At 42.1% G+C, this 19,913-nt stretch overlaps 1 protein-coding gene across 2 annotated transcripts in view; it reads left to right on the top strand.

The window, feature by feature from the left end:
* The window catches only part of TMEM255B (transmembrane protein 255B), a 72,277-nt gene that overhangs the window by 1,718 nt on the left and 50,646 nt on the right, over positions 1-19,913 (top strand). For both annotated transcript variants that reach the window (XM_052774083.1, XM_052774081.1), the window contains exons 2-3: positions 5,801-5,943; positions 10,545-10,607. In XM_052774083.1, the coding sequence (XP_052630043.1) occupies positions 5,801-5,943; positions 10,545-10,607 (206 nt within the window). The remainder of the gene's footprint in view (positions 1-5,800; positions 5,944-10,544; positions 10,608-19,913) is intronic.

The following is a 19,913-nucleotide window of genomic DNA, read 5'->3' as shown; positions in this document are numbered from 1 at the left end:
GCAAATGTGATTGTGATCCCAGCAAATTGCTGCATCCTGCAGCGATTCTTTCCTTGCCAAAAATCACTCCACACTTTTTAACAGGCTTTATGATGTCTGAAGCTGGATTTTAAAAGGAGTCGTGAAGTTAGCAAAGTATAGTTGCCTTGGTCTGATTTTTTTGAGTTAAATTGCAGTTCATATGCAAGTTTTCCAAGGTTGAGAGATGCTGTTTCACTCTATTCTTTCTTTCCCGTGACCATTGGACGCATTCCATACCATGGACACATTTAATCACTAATTTGTTTGTTCTCCTTTTAAACTCACCCTTTGCTTCTTTCAAATCCAGACCCTGCCGTTCATCATTAGATCCACCACTTTGCATTCTACCAGCAATCTGATCTATACCCTCCCCACAAAACCATTCCTTTTCCATAGTCTTCCTACAAATTGGATTTATCCCCCAGCCATCGTGAACAAAGCATTGTAAATATAATTTTGTTTTGTGCAACTGATGAATGGACAAAAGATTTTGCTGAGTCCAGCAGAGCTTGGTCTTCAGCAGGCACTTTTTCTTTTTACTCTCTGGGGGATGTTCTCAATTTCTCTCCTCACAGGCCTTTCTCTGTCCCAAGGAGGCAGCAGTCTGGTGTCTCTCCTCCTTGTCCTGACAGCATTCTCTTCCCTTCCATTGGGGTAGCAGGGCTGAGTGGCTCAAGCAGGTACTTTGCCTGACAGACATTTAGCAAGCAAAGCAGAGAGTGTTTCTGGGACTGTTCCTTTTTGTGCACAATTTAAGTCTATGCCAGGCAGAGCACAAGCCAGTGATGTGGAAGCAGCATTACCTCTCTAATTTATCTCCCAATTTTTACTGTAGTGCCCATTGCTGCAGTATCAAAACTCAGTTACTACTTTGCTGGCCAAAACTGCTGAAGAATATTGCCAATAGAAGGTAATAGCATGTTCACGCCCTCTGCTGACCCCAGCTCAAGCTAATGCTAATAAGGGTATGACAAGAAGATTTCTTTCTACACGCTTGATATTTGGTACACTAGAGATAAGAATTTGAAGCTATAACTAAATTGGAGTAAGGTCCAGACTAAGAGTTTATAATGTTCATACTGAATCATTGTTAAAGAAGTTGAAGCGGATAAATGTCAAAATTATTCTGAGAGTCACTTCAGTAGTAAAAAATTGGAAAGTCAATAGCCTACACGAGCTGTTCCCTGCACTGCAGGAACATCGGTGTTGGAAGAAAATTCAACCTAGAACTACTGACAGCAGCATTTCCTCTGCTCTTAATTTAACCGCTCTTCTTGTATGTGGTCGGCCTTTGGTCCAAGCCCTGCCACAGAGGCTGTCAGGGAAGGAGGCTGGGCCAGCCCCTCTGTCTGTGCTGTGGACAGGGCTCCTGAGGGAACGGTCTGGCACTGGGCTTTGGCTGGTAGGTACATTAAAAACAGATCCAAAAAGCTGCATGGCAACTGCTACAAACAGCAGTAAACAAAGACTCGAAAAATCTTGGGAGCCAACATGACCGAAGTAGCAGAAGGGAGCTAATAGTAGGAACCCTTTGCAGCTGTAGCCTTTTTCATCCGAAGACATTATGCTGCTTTACAAATATTACTTAGGCCTTACGATATGCTGGTGAATTATATGCATGTAATTATACACATTTTGATAGCTACAGCAAAGATTTTTATTGGTGTGACTAAGTAAGCCCAGCCAGCCAGAGCAGAAAACCAATTTAGACCTGATTTCTACCCATCTTCTCTGAGCATGTAGCAATCTTTGAGAACGAGGTCTTGCATGTGTGTCGTGTGTGTCCGAAACCAGGACAGTGTGCCAGTCTCTGCTCCAGAAGGGGCCTTTCTGTGCTCCTGCCTGTAAGTCATCTCTCCTAAGGGTGGACTTTATAGCTAACTACATGTGGTTATGAGAGTTTCCAAACTGGAGTATGAAAAAGAAGAGATATGATTGGATATTTGCCTCTGATTTGAGATGCAGGTGGTAAAAGATCAATGAATGTGAGGACTGAAGGGTATCACATATGTAAATGCCTCCTGGCACATGTAAATTTCAAAGCCAAAATGTAGTTCAGTTCAAAAAATGACCCTATAAATAATGACATCCTTTTCTGTTTTATCTCACTGAATCCACATCCAATTTACTCCAATTACAAATAAGAGCATGCTTTTCCTAAGACATTTTCTGGCAAACTCAGTCTGGGCAATCAAACTCATATCTTTCTTTTTTGCGCATCATTATTTATAACCAAAACTCTGGAGGGCAGGTTGGACCCTTAGTTTATCTCCATGCAATCTGATTAACCTTTGCCAGTACAGGTGTTACTTTGAGAAAAATGTGGAAGCTTGGCTCCTCACGCACTTTTCGTAAAAGCATTCAGTGGTTTCAGAAACACTTGGCTGAGGAGCGTCTGTCCCATTGGCTTTCAGAAGGTTTGTGTTCCTACGTCCCTTTAGAGTATGTCTGCGTTGCAGCTGCAGTTCCGTAACAGTGGATATGAGCGCACATACCCAAGCCACCTTTAGTCTAGCTGTCTCGACTATCATCAAACCATAGAATCATAGAATAATTCAGGTGGGAAGGTACCTCAGGGACTTGCTAGTCCAACCTCCTGCTCAAAACAGGGTTAACTATGAGGTCAGACCAGGTTGCTCAGGGCTTTTTCTGGTTGAATCTTGAAAACCTCCAAGGATGGAGACAACACAGCCTCTTTGGGCAATCTGTTCCAATTCTTGACTGTCAATTTTTTTCTCCTTGTACCCAGTCTGAAACAATTCTTGTATTTCATTTTATGTCCACTGTCTTTTGTCCTCCTGCTGTGCACCACTATGAAAAGCCTCAGTCTGTCCACTTGACAATCACCTCATAGGCACTGGAAGACTTCTGCTAGCCCTGCCAAAAGCCATCTCATCTCCAGGCTGAGCAAGCCCTCTTCCCTCAGCCTCTTCTCATATGGCAAGTGCGCCAGTCCCTGACCTTCTTTGGGGTCCTCTGTTGAATTCACTACAGTTAATTGACGTATTTCCTGTACTGGGGGCCCAAACCTGGGTGTAATATTATATGTGGTCTAAAAAGTGCTGAATAGAGGGGCGTAGTTACTCCTCTGATCTACTAATGATGCTCCTGTTACTACAGCCCAGGATGGTGTTGCCAGGGCACACTGCTGGTTCATGTTCAGCTCATTGCCGACCAACACCCCCAGGTCCTTTTCAGCAGAGCTGCTCCCCAGCCTGGCAGTCCCTTCCCTGTATCATTGCAAGGAGTTGTTTCTTCCTTTGCTCAGGACTTTGCAGCTGTCTGTTGGACTCTGTAAGGTTTCTGCTGGCCCATTTTTCCAGCCTGCCTAGATGGCTGTGAATGGCAACCCTGCCCTCCAAGGTATTGAGTGGCCCCCCAAGTTTTGTGTCATCTGCCAGCTTGATGAGCAGGCACGCTACCACTTTCTCTAGGCCATTGATGAATACATTAAATGGGACAGGTCCCAAGGCAGACTCCCATCGTACTCCACGTTTTACTGGCCTCCAGGTAGAGTACAGAGTTAATGGATATTAGCTCCCTCTGAACCCAATAATCCAGCTAATTTTTTAACCATCTGCTTGTCCACCTGTCCAGGCCGTGACATTCCAGCTGGGTTATGAGAATGTTCTGGGATACCATTTTAAAAACCTTGCTAGATTTAAGGTAAAAGACATCCACTGCTCCACAAGGCCAGTCCTTATGTCAGAGCAGGCAGCTGGGTTGGTCAGACGTGATTTGGCTCTGGTAAATCCATGCTGACTGTTGCCAATCACTTTTTCCTTATGTGCCCAGAAATGTCTTACAAGAGGATTTGCTCCACATTTTTGGTCCCAGCCTGCCAGGAGCCAAAGTGAAGTTGGCTGGCTTGTAATTCCCCGAATCATCATTTTGGCCTTCTTTAAAGATAGGTAGAGTGTTTGCCTTTCTTCAGTTATTGGGGATTCCCCAACCTCCATGACTTTTTGAAGATGATGGAGTGCGGCAAGGACATCAGATGTTATTTAAAATCTGGTAGATATGTTGAATGAATAATTTTGGTTTATGGGACAAGCAGCTGATTTGTGGAGTTACAAGTCTGAAGTCTGCTTTCCCCTCTTGGCCGTGTGAACTGGCTTCATTGAAAGAACTGCCTTTAATCTCATACGCTTGGTGAAGAACTGATTGATAATGAAGAACCTCTCCGTTTCCATGTCCCCAGTGACCCTCCATGGATTAGCAAGGAATTGCCAGAGGCAGGCAGCTGGGGCACAGGCTGGAGGGATGTCTGGAGAGTCTTACGAATTATTTCTTGATCTTCAGCAGGAAGACTTTGTACGTGCAGGTGAAAGAGACTTGCGTAAGCTCAATAGATTATATTTGTCTTCAGTAAAGTTGCCTGCATTTCATACTAAAAGACTGGACTCATTTTGGCTGGTTGTTCTACTGGAGAAAGGTTGGCAAACATGCAGATTTTTATTATAAATGCATTTATTTATTAATTGAAATTATTTGACTTGATTTGCAAACGTCACTAATCTAGCCTGGCTTTTGAACTTGTAAACGTTTAACTGAGTTACCTGACTTTAAATTGGCCACGTAACTCAAGTGACTCATTGCACATGGCTTCTGCTCACTTTTTGACTTGCCTGCATTTCCCCTGCTTTTGCTTACAGCAGCACCCTCAGAGCCTGATCCACACAAGGCTGCCTTCCCTTCTCACCGAGCCCTCCCTGGCGAGGGCTGTTGCCTCCGGTATTCAGTGCACCACCACAGCCTCTGCCTCATCCCGAGACCGTGCACGCAGGCAGCTTCGTGAGGCCGCAGCGGGGAGAGACGTTAGCCCCGTGCTGTGGATGGGTTGTGCTCTGGCTGGAGCTCCGTGCCGCCCGGTTGCAGCCTAGGGTAGCACGGCATCGCATGGCCCAGTGCTCCGGGGGTGATCCTGCCCGCTCTTGCCTTGCCTTTCAAAGCAAAAACACCAGAAAGGGGGACCACAGTTCGATTCATTTGGGTGCCTTTTGTTAGCTAGGGTGATGCATCGATTGCTGGTTTTAAATAAGCCTTACGTAAATCTGTGCTATGGGCTGGGGCTCTGGTGTTAGTAACCTCAGATATGCAACCACAATAACAAGGTAAAGTGGCTTGAAGCAGGCTGAAAGCAGTAGGTGAGCCTGCTGTTTTTCACTTTTGGGTGTCTGAATCCAAATCCCAGTGAGACTGAATGTATTTCACTGAGCAGCTACTGTTTAAAAAGGTAGGCCCATATATCGTTACCTAATCAACTATATTACAGCTTTGCTTCAGAGATACAGATTGGTTTGCTTGCCCTAGTAAATATGAAGAGCACATTCGTTTTCATGACAGCATGCAGAGCTTCTGCTAATCTTGTCTAAAATAGAAATTTTAAATGTTCTGTCCAGGTAGAGTCAAACTGGCACTTCACACAGGTAAGCGATTAAGGCCTGCAGGATCTGACTTAAGGATGTGAGCGATACTTAATTATAAATGTTACTGAAGACAGGGCATAATTATCATTGTCACTAACTTTCAGTTCAGCTTAATAAAAACTCATCTCATGCACGTACCCAATGTGTGTGCATTAAGCTATGCTAAGCTCTAGCTAACTCTGTGGTTTTTAATTCCCTCTGTTGTCTGCCAGCTCTTTTCCTTAGTGAGAGAACAACAATGGGTTAACAACAACAAAGATTAACAGAAGAAAAACTTCCATAATTTTGTATTTGTTCTGCCATGATTGCAATTAAGAGCTTCCTTTTTTTCTTCTCCCTACTCCCTACAGGACAATTTGCAAAAAGGAAGAAGACTTCGCTTTGGTTCACAGTCTCTCTGCTGGTAGTGTCTGTTTTCATACTGACCATAGGTCTGGCAGCTACCACAAGAACAGAAAATGTTACCGTGGGAGGCTACTACCCAGGCATCGTTGTGAGTAAAGAAACCTATTTTAGATTATTGGGTACAACCAGAAAAATGATTATCAGCTGGATACGGGAAGCTTTGATTGATTAAAACAACAACAAAAAAAGAAAGTTCAGTCCTGTTGCATTTTACAGGAGAGAGATACTCCTTTGTTTTGTTCTAGTTCTAGTGTGTGATAAGGTAGGGGGGTAAACTCTGTTTTTCTGAAGTGCCCCAAAGGGGAGGCTGTTGGGGGCACAAGGGGTCCCTGCACAGCAGTTTGCTGGGCTCAGGGGCCCCTGTGAGAACCTGTGCTTGACTTCCCACTGATCTCTCTTAAATGTGGACATGTAAGTGACTGGACAGTAGGCATGGGATAGCTTTAAACGACCTTTTAGAGGTTTACTACTTTGACAGCACAAAGAGCCACTCTGCTCTCATGCCCCTGTGCCAGGAATTCTGCTGGGTCCGTTGCAGGGAGAGCTCTGCGGATGCGCGAAGCTTCTCTCTGGAGCCTGCCTAACATCCCCTTGTGCGGTCTTGTTGCCGGTCCTCTTGTATGAGATCCCCTTCCGAGATCCTTAGTCTTGTTTTTGCCTTGGGAACAGACCGCTTAAACATTCCTGCACTGGGCACAAGGTTCGAGTTGTGTCACCTTCGCCCCAGGGTGCCTCTGTGACTTCTGGGGAAGGGTAGCCTGGCCAGACCCTTGCCAGTTCAACCCCCATGGCCCTTTCTGATCTCAGAAGAAGAAGAGATCAGTCATATCCAAAAGCGTGGAAACCCCTGGAGTAAAAAATTTTTTTGAAATACCTGGGCTGAGATTTAAAAAAGAGGAGTATGGGCAGTAAATAGAGGAAAGCCTGTCTGCCTCGTTTGATTCTCCCTGAACCAGCCAAGAGGAGGCAGAGGGTGCAAGGTGAAGAAAGAAACTCATGTACTTAGAGTTAGGTACCTCCTTAGGTATGGCTCCACCACTACCGAAATGTGTGGTAAGGTACCGTTATTTCTTGTTCTCTATGGAATGAAATGCCCAGAGAAGAGACATATGTATCTTTTAATACTGTGCATACATTTTGCATTGCCATTAATAATTTGTGAGTTAGAACTGTTCCTCCTAAGCAAGTCCTCTTACATCTTAGTGTCATGCTGAGAACAGGTCTTTCAGAAAGATAATATGGGGATAATGATCTGTAAGGAGTGGTGTTTTAAAAATAGAACAAAAAGTAGTTCCAGGAATAAAACGTTAAAAGAATGAATTTTCCTTTCCTTAAGCTAAAATAGGTACATTAATACTGGTAAAGGTCTCTTCTTCTTCTTCCATAATTTGAATTAAAATCTTTTAGAAGACCATATTATCTGCATTCATTCCCTAGAAAGAAGTTTCATTTTTAAACTGTTGACTTTAATAAGTGTAGTAAGTAATAAACCCATGTGCACGAAACAGGTTATTTCAGCATTTAGTTTCTTTTAGGAATAACACAATGTCTATTCACTCAGCTGAAAAATATGATCTACTAAAATATTTTCTTTTAAATCTTGGAGTCATTAATAACCAGATAGAATAGCTAGACTTTATCAGAACACTTTGAAAACAAAACCTTTATTAATAATTTTCCCCCTCAAAAGATTGTTGGAGCTAAATAATGTTAATAAAATTCAGAATTCTTTTTGTGCGTGTGTGATGATGGATTATTGAAGTAACTGAGAAGAAAGAGTGACGGGTAATTGTCAGTGTAAACTTCATTAGTACACTAAATAGCCCAAACGTTTAGCAGGAGTTAAAGGTGCTACACAAACCTTGCATGATATCTTGCCAAAAGCCTAATCAGAGGTGTATGACAGCATTGCCGTCTTCCTGTCCCATTGCCATTGCCAGGCGTTATTATCTCCAGTGCAGCGTTGGCAGATGGACTATGGGGTGGCCTCTCCTCCGCCTCTGCGCGAAGTCAGCCACCTCTTTCAGAATGAGCTGAATAAATCCTCAAAAGGTGTGTCTCTTCTCCGCTGACAGTAGAGGGAGCTTAGAAAACCAACATAGCACTGATCCCAAACTTTTAGGTACCTAAAGGTAGGGGAGGGAAGTCAACGCTACATATTTAACTGTTGGACTCGAAGAAAAGAAAGATTATGAGGACAGACAGTGTTAATTACAATTAAAAATAAGGTCTAGTTCTCATGGAATTCAGCCCTAAAATATTAACTTCAGAGCTGGTAGGTGAGATCTAAATCTCCACTGACCTTAGGTAAGGGATTTTGGTCTTAAAAGCCATGCAGAATTAGACCCTACCTTGCAAACACCTACAAATGTGAATAAGACTATCCACTTGCATAGATTTACTTGCATCTAGAAGCATTTGCAGCGCAGGTCTTCAGGGCTAGATCCATAATATATTTTGTGCTTCTGCTTAGTTCCCACTGCCTTCAAGAAGAGAATTTCTCTGCATATGTGGTCACTTCTTATTCATTTTGGAAAAAGCTTTTTTCTAAATACATCTTTATAGTGCTAGGTATTATCTGCATTTATGCATCCAAAGTAATTCAACGTAAAATATTTCTGTGTGTAGATGAGTTAGTATAGTATTCCCCTTTGGAAGGTGTCTGCATTTAGTAGATTACTGCTTTATCATCAGTTTGGGTTTAGGGCTGTCTTTGTGGAACGGGCTGCAAAGCCAGAATTGGAGCTTCTTCAGCATCGCTTCCTTATAAATATTGTTTATACTTAAATATTTAATGTTACTTCTCTATGACTACTGCTTGTATTATTTTCATTTGCTATTTTTATAATCTTTCAATCAGGAGTCTACAGGGTCCAATTGTCCCCGTCACCATACTGACCTGGACTCCCAGAGTTCCCAGCCCAAACAGCCTATTGTCTAAACAGACAAAAAAAGCAGTGCATATGGCCCTAAACCAATCTCAGCAATGCCGTGGCTTACATCGTGATCTCTATCTTTGGTTCTGCTCCTTCTGATTTAATTGCTATTGTTCGTGTTTGCTCCTTTTTTCTTCACATGGATAATATTACTCCGCTCTGTGTCCCCTGCATCAGCCATAAATGGGGCTTTATAGATTGTTCCCGTTGGGATGAAAAATGGGGCTTGGAACCAGTTGTCATTTTGATGCAGTTATCTTAATTTACAAAGTTGCTGTCCCCTGAACAGAGTGTCCTTGCTCACAGTTCCAAGTCTCTCTCCTATTCGGCTGTCAGCATGGATGCACTTGCACGCTCTTTCTTTTTCAAAGTCTCTGCTTTTAGTCCTTGTGCCTCCCTTTCACATAAATCTTCCCAAAGCACTCTACAGCAAATCTCCTTTCCCTGCATTTGCTTTCCTGAGAGGGAGTGACAGATTCCTGTTGTGATACTGAGTAAAGTGCTTGCAGGAGATTTGCTTTCTGCTGTGAGCGGTTGTGCATAACAGCAAGGAGTTCACGGGCATTGCTCAAGCCCTTGGCTGGGACGCGTAGTCCTTAAAAACTTAACTTGTGCTTGGAGGAGAGGATTCAGAGACCTTGTTCCAGAAAGGGGCTTGGATTCCTTAGCAGAAATGTCATGCCCCATCCATGGGGTGGGTTGGCTGGGAGGTGAGGGGGGGACTGGGGCTGTGCCTGGGCAGGGTCAGCCCTAGTGAAGAGAGGAGCAAGGAGCGTGGAAGTGATGGGGGATTGAGACTGAGGTGCCCGCAGGGCAGCATGTGGCCAGGTAAGGCGAGGAGGGAGCTGACACCTGCGCTCCAGCTCCAGCTGCTTCTGAGACTGTGACCAGCTACATCTCAGCTGCGTGGCACCAAGGAGACCCTTTTCTCCAAGCCCATGTGAGCCCAGTGGGAGTCCTGATGCCAGGAAGGGCTGATGAAAGGCTGGTCTCACCTGTTGCCACTTTACCTTGTGTTAACCACAAATCTAAGGAGTTTCTACCTCTCCAAACCTTCATGGGCCCATCATAAGGAGGGGGCTTTTCCTGCCAGCCTGGTGTTGAAGCAGCACTGGTAGGAACAGTAAGGCCAGCTTACTCCAGCGTTCCTTTTCTTCCCTCTCTCCTGGGGCTGTTGGTGCTGCAGCTGTCCCATGTTGAAACTAACTGTACTGGTCCTTCTGGCATTTTAGCAAGGACTTTTTCTAGGATGTGTGGTAGTGTTCAGTCATTAAAATCAAACAAACCCAACCCTAAGGGTTTGAACTTTAGTCACTTGCCTGGCAGCAACACATCCATTTTTTGAGGAAAACTCTTTGTCTGTCATTGCCTAAAGCTTTGCAATTTTCCAAAATAATGATGTATGGGCTAAATGTAAGTGTTCTTTTCTCCTACTGTGCTTAATTTTCACTTTACAGTGTGTAAAACTATACATGACTGTGGTAACAGTAGCCAAGTTATAGAAACATATGTCTATACAGGCTTCCCCTTACTACATGACAACTTGTGCTCTGAAATATCAAAGAGCTGCAGTTCTGGTCATTCCTCTTTACATTATATAATTTATGTCTAGCAGTAATTTCCACCCTTTCCCCTGACCCACCCGTTAGCCCGTCTGTATGATACATCAGCTCAGATATCACTGTAATGCATTGGTATGTTGACCAAATAAGCTGACCTCATGCATTTCTGTTGGTTTTGTTCTTTGCCTTAGCTTGGCTTTGGATCTTTCCTAGGGATTGTTGGCATCCACCTCGTAGAGAACAGAAGACAAATGGTAAGTAACAGCCCTTTTTGTTTTCATTTTTTTCGTATCAGAATGTCTTAAAACCATGAAAAGCAGGGATTTCCAGTTGACTTAAAACTGCTGCGTCTCCCTCAAAGTGTTAGTCATTAGTTTCACCATTTCTGAGAAGTTTCAGAGAAGCACGAATTGGGCAGTGACTCCTTCTGTACAAGGGAAGGGATGGTTTAACTTCTGACAGAAGCGGCCTGCTTTTTTTACTGCTTTTTTATACTTTTTTTTACTGAATTACTTTCCTGCTGGTTTAGTGAGTTGAATCAACCCAGGGCAGGATCAGGTGAGTGCCAGAGCTTGGCCAGGACCATGTAGCTGGGAAAAGGATGGGGAGAGAGACAAAATGCATGAGTTGTGCCAGTTTGGGCAGCAATGAGCCACACGATCAGCTCAACTGGAACAGGTGATCGCATCTTGTGCGAGAAGTTTAAGTCAGGAACACTTTCTTGAAACTGTATGCGTTAAAAAGAAGAAAAAAACTCAGAGCTCTTGCTATCAAGATTCCCTGGCTAGGTCAGACAGGATCTGACGACACTGTGTGGTTTGGTTTTAGATTTAGCTTGGCTTTGCAAACCCCTTGCTTTTATTTTTGTGAGGAAGTCATAGAAAGTCCTTGGGGCATCTGGGTAAAGGAAGGTGTGCAGGACTGGATTTGTGGAAAGTCTTACACTTTCCTGGCTCTCAGCAAAAAATAGCAGTGTCTTGGTTGAATAACAGCATGTCCAATGTGCACTTTACAGTAGACTGATTATAGCCAAGCATCATGAAATACGGTTCATTTCATAATGCAGAGCCTTCACTGGTATAAATCAAGAGTGGTGTTAAGCTCAGAGGAGGAAATGGTGGATTTGCCTTGCTTTTTACTAACAAGCGACTACTTTACTTACAAGTAGTCTGTTGTGATTTCCTGTTTTCTTCTTTGTAAATGCAGTCTTGTTCTTACTATTTGTAGGCAAACTTCTTTCATAGTATCACTTTTTTTGCATTGCTTTTAAGTTTCAGTGATGTTTTTGCAAGTATTCCCCTGCTTTTAACCTCCATTTCTAGCTGGGTTTCCCAGAGGAATGAATTTATAAAGCCATGATGTTTGCCTGTGTCTTTCTCTGTTTCCCATTGCATTTTTTGAACATGTTGACCAATTTCAGGTGAATTCAGCAGGGAGGTAGAGACTTCAAAGGTGTGCAATTCCTTCAAGTTTCATGAAAGTTCACAGGTGGGTAGAGGAGAGAATTAGGAATTAGTTCCCCCGTGGTGGTAAAGGCTGCAATGTCAGCTCACCTCTTATTAAACACTAGAGAATCCAAATGGGACATGACCTGTTGAGGCAAAAATCTGCAGCAGGCCAGGCCTCATTAGTTTTGCTACTAACAAAACAGCTTATTTGTTTTTAAGAACTATTGCCCCTGATTTCTACATCAGAGACCAGGATGAACAGCAGGTTTCAAGTTGCAGACTCAGTGGTGGGCAGATGAAAATAGCTTTGTCTTCCACAGCATTCATGCTACTTTACTAATAGGCATAACATTTTGGGGTTGTTTTATCTTTCCATTTTCCTCTTATCTGCCTCTTAATTTTCTGTTGCTTCTGTCCTTAGCAGAAAGTAAAATGGCTGAAAAAGACGTAAGGTGGGTAAGCAGCAGTTAAACCATGTAATACTCAACGTGTTGTGTCATTTACACAAGGACTGTGGAGAAATAAGTGTCCAGTATGTTTGGTATTAGTGCCTGTTTGCATTTCCCAGCATGGAACAAGGAAAACTACTTTCTGCTAATAATACTTTGTGATGATCTGGCTCTTGAAAGATTGGGTTTCTGGGGAACAGACCAAGAAAATAACTAGAAATTTAATTACGCTTCTTGCCTTGAGTACCATCCACAGCAGGCTAAGCCTTGTAACACTGTCTTTGCTAAGCCCAAGCCGCTTGTTTTCAAACATTATGGAAATGAGATTGAAAAGGTTTATGTCATACTACAACTGACAGCAGTAATTATTCCTTGGGATGTAACTGAGTATATTCGATTGAAAGGGTTTAGGGCAGCTTTAACAAATTTGCAGCCATCAATAAGATTATAAAGACTTATATAAGCACAGAAACGTAACAGAAATGTCATATTCCTGTAACTAAAAATTCTATGCATTGCAGCAGGACAAAAGGGGTTGGGAAGGAAAAGAAATTGCTTCTATTTTAACTGGACTTCCTTTGAGCAGTTACTGCAATGTAATTTGAGTTTAACTCAGTATAGCTCTGACAGTTGTCTGGCCCCTGTAATGACTCAGTACTTTGTTTTTGTTTTTTTTAAATTGAGAAAGAATGTAGATTCAATTACACTAGAAAAAAATCTATTTTAAATTGACCTTTCCTCTGTAAATCTATTTCTCTTTTTGTCTTGAAGTTCTATTTCCTTGTGACCTATCCTCTGCAAGCCCAGATTTATTCATGGTTGATGAAATGCTAAGTGCGATACAAAATACGTAATGATTAGCAGAACTAGTGCAGCAAAATCCCAGCACTCAATAAATGCGAGCATGGGGTTTGAGAAAGAACGAAAGCACAGTTAGGCAGAGTGGACAATGGTTTGTTCTTAAACACAACATTAATAATCTTGCACCTCTTTGACCTCATTCTTGGCATCCCAGGGCCCGCAGTGGGAGTTCAATGTGCTGACCAAGGTATAACCCTTAATTCAAAGGAACTGCTGCTTGCAGAAGCAAGCTTTGCCTCATTGACTAGCATGATTTCCCTTCAGCTCTCAGCATTCGTGCTTGGCTCTGCTATGCAGAACTTGGCACCAGCAGAACAAAATTTCCCTTTGACTAAAGATTTGCACTGATTTGGGATGTTTCTAACTGGTAAACAGCAGAAACGGAAGAATAATGTGTTGCTGTCCCTTTTTGCCTCTCTTGCCCCCTGCAAAGCAGGTCATGGATCAAAGAACAGAGTATAGCTGTAAGTTGTTTTGTTCTGAAGGCACACTTAGTCCAGCCGGATGGGTGGAAAGTATGATACTGCCCGAATCAAGTGGGTTTGATACTAGGACATTAAGTGTCCTTGCTTGTTTGCTTGCTTTCAAACTCCTCTCATTACAGTACAAAGTATTTCCAATTAGAAAACAAGATGCTGAAATTGCACACAGAGGTGGGGAAGGCAGGGTGCGCGGGGGGCTCATGGCAGCAGAGCTGAGCTGAGAGCAGTAAGTAGTGCTGAGGGAATGCTGTAAGAGGTTTCTCTTCAGATAAATGTGGAGGTGGCATGAGCTAGCACCCAGAACGAAGCGTTCTCTAAATGTGCAACATCGATAAGACACCATATATGTAGTTTTAGCTAACCTGATGGATAAACCAAGCACTGGCTCACAGTTTCCACTCACACGTCTTTCCAATGCCAGTCTCATCAAGCCGTCCTGTTCACAAGGCTGAAAACGAGCATGCTGAAACTGTTGCGCTTACAAGAGCGATTGGGAGATGCAACTGGGAGATGCAAGGGCACCAAAATAACTGTCAGGGTTTTACACATTTGCAATATCACAATGCTGCCTGCAAGAGCTCTCGGTAGGGTCGTGGGAGTCACCTTGACAGCAGCACAGCTACGGCAGAGAGCGGCGAAGGCAAAAGCGGGGTGGGAGGAGGTACAGGAGCGTAAAGGACATGGGGAGGATGTGGAGCGGTCAAAGAAGCAGGAGCGAGCCCTCAGGAGGTGTGAGTTGGCGCAAACCTCGTCACTGCTCACGATGAAGACCATTGTCTGCAGCAGGTCTGAGACCTGAATTCATCCTCTGCTGTCTTGCATGTTTTTTCCTCATGCTAACACACAGTTAATTTTCTTGCTGACATGTCTAGGACATACTCAGATATAAATCTTATGCTCAGCTGGCTCAGTCTGGTCCTTGACTTGTTCAGAGAGAAGGTTGTAGTGATTTTAGTTGAGGAGACATTGCTTCTGACAAAAGCAGAATTTGAAAACATGAGGGAGGTTAAAACATGGAGCTCTGCACACAAACAGAAGAGGCAAAGCTATTTCTTCAGACTTCTCAAGGAATGATAAGTTTAGGTGCCTTAATATGGTTGCTTCCCAATCTCTGTCAACAATAGATTTCAAATTAAGTGCTGAAAAGCAACTATAGGAAAGTTGGAGAAACAAAGCAATAATTTCCTCTTCTGTTTTTAATTGATAGAGATCCCTGACAATGCATGCATTACTATGCTGCATTGAGATGTATTTGAGGTAGTATTTCAATATTATCTCTGATTATTTTCTTGCCACTAGACTTTGCATCTGTTTCAGAAGAAAAGCTTTTTTAAAGGAGTAACATGTGCAAGCCAGTTTTCAGAAGAGCCAAACCTCTTTCACTTTTCAAAAGTGATATATCTTGTAAATAGATTATGTCCATCAGAAAATGCCCACTGGACATTTTGTGTAAAGGTGGTCGTTATTAATATGTACACCAAAAAAAGATACTGATACATATACCTACTCTGCTCTTTTCAGACGTATTGTGCTTCATCTACTTTTTCATGCAAATGGAACATCCTGGAAGAAACTGGCTTTAGTGCAGATTTTGATCAAAGATGCTAATTGCTGATAGACTGCATATTGCATATTAAGCTAATTAGAGCAGCTTGTTTACATAAAGAGAAAAACCATTGAAATTCTGTAGATCTCCTGAGACTGTCTTTGATGTTCCTGCACAAATAAATGGAAGAAGTCTTTACTGTAGTGCAGGGGAAATGCAGATAATGTAAAGGCAATCTTTGTCATTACCAAGGTATTATTTCTCCCGTAAACTCAAGCTTCTGAGAAAGTCAACAGCACTTCTTTTTTTTTAGCGATTATTTTTTGTCTTGTTTGTATTTCACATAGTTCAGGGAAAAACAATTAATGCTGATGTAAAAATGATAATAATACAACAAATTAGCAATCATCCTTGTCTTGTTTATCACCTTTAAAACAATTAAAACTGAAAAGACCTGCTGCTATCTTTTCAGTCGTAAATGCGCACTGGATTTTGTGGTGTGATCTAACTGCACATTTCAGAAACAGACAAGGAGATTTATATAAAGATAATCAGTCTAGGTTGACAGTGACCCTTGCATGAGCTTGAGTGTGGCTCTTCTTTAGGTATCTGCATTCCTTTCCAAATATAACAGCATCTTATTAGCTGGTAAGATCAAGCAGCTTATTCTTTGGAAGCATCTTCCTGCTCTCTTACGCCTAGCTCTTAGACCTCTGTAAGGAGGTGCCCTTGGAGGCATCTTGTTCTCTCCTTAGGTTCTGGAAGGAGCCTTGAAGGGTGATTTAGCCTAGACTCTGGAGTTTTAGATAGCTAAAATGTGGTAAGAAGAATCCCGTGTTAAGTGACAATTATATTTCTCTTCTATGATATTGAGGAGATTACACAAGATATCATACCATAACTCTGCCCAGTTTTGAGTTTAGAGCAGAGCAGCCTATGTATAGACTGTCCAGTCTCCTTTTGTCCTATAAACATGGTGCAGTCTTGGGTATTACCTGCCTTATTTGGCAGGAATCAGCTTTGTGACCCCTTTTAAATCCTTTTTGGGAAGGATTTTGAATGTGGTCCATCCGTGGTAGGTCTGGGAAATCTGTGTTATTCCTTGTAAGGCAGGAGAATATTCAGCAAAGTCATGGATAGAAGTGAGATGGATAACAGGAGGTGTTTTGAAGGCTCGGTTATTCCAGCTGAAGAGGAGGAGGACAGGTATATGTCTGTGGGTATGAAAGGACCATCCAGAGTGAAGGCAAGTCAAATTAAAAGAAGGAAGTTTTATGGTCAATAAAAATGTAAATAGTTGAAAAGTTGTTTATAATTCATTTTACTTAGTATAGTATTATGAGAGACATTTTGCTGTTATTAGTATTATATATTCCATGAATGAAGGACTGAGTAAAATATTTTGGAATTTTTTTGATGCAGTTCTTTGACCTTGTGCATTTTAAGTGAGGATTTCCCATTTATAATAAATATAAATACCCACTGACACAGAGGTCTTCCTTTCTCCTCTTCCCTCCTTTCCTCCTTCCTCTATCTTGCTGACTCCTTCTCTTCCTTGCCCCAGCCAAAAGTAGTTTCCACTGGATTAGTGAGTTAAAAGGTTCATAGCCAAGTGAGCATCAGACATAGCAAAAGTAACTGGTGGGGCTGCATCGCTGAGAGTAGAGAGGAGTCTGTGGGAGGAGGGAACAAGACTTGTCCCTTTTGCTAGGAATAAAGTGTTATATCAATTCGCTATGCCGCGAAACCATTGTCTAAGTGCTGTCAGTGAGTTAAACGCCTGAAAGTAGTATAAAATTCCCCACAGTGTCTTGAGAATTTTGAAGTTCAGGGACTCAAAGACAAAAATAGATGCTCTCACTGTGTGAATTACCAAAGGAAGTGTGGGGGATGTTTCAGCTCTTCTCTGCCTAGTTCCTTATGGATCAGCATTTCATGTCACTTATCTGCAGGTGTATGCTTTCAGATTTTACCAGTGCAGATTCATCAGCTAGTCATGCAAATATTTATTTATATGTAAATATTATAATACATAAATGTACTATGATATTATAACCATAGAATATATAACATGTAATATGTGTTTACAGATATATATATGTATTTACAGCTGACATGTGCTGGCAAATACCTGGCATAATGACAAAAAAGCCTATGCCACTGACACTATGTCTTTATTTGCAAAGTGCTTGTTGCACTCTTTATAGATGCATCTTCCAGGATGGTTTAGCTAGTAAAGCTGTAAAGGGAAGCACAGTCAGGTCTGTAGTATTCTTCCTGTTCTGTCATCAGGGCTGTGTCTGTCTAGCCTACCTAGGGAGATGCCCCCAAGTATTTCTAGCTGCAGCCTAGCACAGTAGTTCTTTCCCTCTCATACAACCCTATGCTGGTCTGGTGGTTGTACCAGTCCCAGGTCTTACCCATCCCAGGTTCCCCAGCTTGTGACCCAACACAGCATTAGCTCAGTCTCAGATAAGAAACTACCCTGTTTTCACTGTTATCATTGGTAGAAAGAAATGGAAAATTTATTACAAAGAAAAAAATTTAGGAAAGAGAGAATTCAGCTCCTATTTGGAGAGCTTTCTTGGCAACCAGAATGGCTTCAGTTTGCTTCTGGAAGCTGAAATTCTATAGAAACAGAAGGGAGATACATACATACATACATACATACATATGTATGAAAATATGCATGCACCAGCACAGCTTATTTTTGACACTCCAATCTTTAAAGGCTGGCACTGTTCTTTTGAATCAGAGACTCAAGCCACCAATTCAGTTTAAGTCCTCCATCTTATTAAGTGGAAGTCTTTTGGGATCTGGTTCCTTTAAGATCTGTGCTTGGAAAAAACACACAGAATTAAGTACATAATAGGACACTTTTTAACAGCCAGTTTGTTTTCTTTTGCTGTTTATGTAATGAAAGCATTAGTGTCACACAGCTGAAAACAAAAGTAAACTTTATGACCCATGAAATGTGTTTGTGGAACAATAAAGAAATCGATTACTCTCCCTAGCAAGCAGGAGCAGGGCATAAAAAGTCTCGGTAAGGAATCTGGGGTAAGTGCTCCTGTGTGCATGGTGGGGAAGGTGAGGTGGGGTGTGCCCTATGAAAAGGACAGGCAGTTTCTGATCCTCTTGTTGAAGAATGAAATAAAATTAAACGGATGAGTATCCCTCTTGGCCAGATACAATCTTCCAGATTCTGCAGGTAGAACTTCACTACATGAAACCTTGTAATTTAATTGTAATGCATTTCTGATAAAGAGCATGTGTGTCTTGAGAAACCAATGCAGTCACTGTACTGTTAAAGAGGATATGTAAAGGCACTAACAGACTTTGGTGTAAAAAAAGTTTCTGCTGCTAAAACAGTGCCAGCTGTAGTAGTCTTGATCTATGTCAATTCCACCATTTTTTACCAGGAAGCATAAACTTTTATGACACATGGTATGCAGTTTATTTCTGGTTTATTGTTCTCATACTGCTCTGAACAGCTACCTCTGTTTAAGTGGTGAAATGAGCTTGTTCCATTTTAATCAATAAAAGAGCATCCATGAAAGGAAGTATGTGATGGATTCCTATAATGTCAGGACTGCTGATCAGTGAATCTAAATTTATGTTTCACTTTTGTCCCCTTTCCTTTTAATGCTGTATTTAGTTTTTGCTTCTTGACTGTATTTGATATCCTTAACTCTGTAATTGTTTTTAACCATTCTTAGATAAGTGCTTTTGTTGATGTTTACAAGGGGGAATTCTTACCAGTTTGAAGTGCCTACTGGACTAAAGCTTGCCTAGGCTGGTTCCAAAACCATTAGTAGTCTCCAGCTGTGAAATCCAGCTGATTTTTTTTTTTTCTTTTCTGTATAATATCACTCCGTCTTCACTCCGTCATCAAATCCCAGGCATCCTTCTTTCCTTTCACGTTACTCCCCTCCCTCCCTCGCAAGTCTCAGGCAAATGACGAAGGAGAGTTCTGAAGTGGAGAAGAGAAAGCACGAATCAGAGCAGCCAACATCAAGGGAATGAAAGAAGTATTGACAAGAGTTGGTTTTGGCAGCACAGATACTTCCTTATCTAGGCTCCCTCTATAGCCAGTGGAAAAAAAGACAAATACCATCAGAAAGTAATTCATCCCATTCTACAGTAGGTGTAGGAGGTATCTGGAAGTGTCTGGCTCTCCGTTGACTACAGCTACAGAGGAGCACAGATAACCACCTGAGACAAATACATATATTTTAAGTAGCTGGAGTTATGTATGATGAAATCTACCCCTTAGGAGAATTTTCTTAGCAGCTTCACCACATACAGAACACCACAATCCAGCAGCCTGGATAAGAACTACTGCTTCACTTTGGATGGAGCACCGCAGCATTCCTGTTTCAGAAATACATACTGAGGCTTCGCACCCTGTACTTCTACAGAGCGGAGCCTAGCTGGTTCCCGAATACAGACCCATCTGCTTTGTGAAGGCGTGCTGTTCCTGTTTTTGGTATCCCCCAGTCTAAACTTATATGTGCACAAATTAATCAAGTCATGAGGATATAATACCAAATGCTCCAATAATTTTGGTCTGAAAAGTCATCTGGAATCAGTTAATGTGATTTGCCATAGAATACGGCAACACAACCCCCATGAAATAAAAAGCTAAAGACTATACAGATGTAAAATGAATGAAAATGAATGAAAAAGTACATTGCCAAAAGACAGCTCTTGAAACAAAGCAGTACTTTGGCGGTGCCAGGAGGAAGGGGTTTGATCATATAGTCAGCGCTCTATT

This window comes from Harpia harpyja, chromosome 22, assembly GCF_026419915.1.
Source record: "Harpia harpyja isolate bHarHar1 chromosome 22, bHarHar1 primary haplotype, whole genome shotgun sequence".
Lineage (NCBI taxonomy): Eukaryota > Metazoa > Chordata > Aves > Accipitriformes > Accipitridae > Harpia > Harpia harpyja.
The sequence above is the reverse complement of the archived record's forward strand: the minus strand, read 5'-3'. Positions and strand labels throughout refer to the sequence as shown.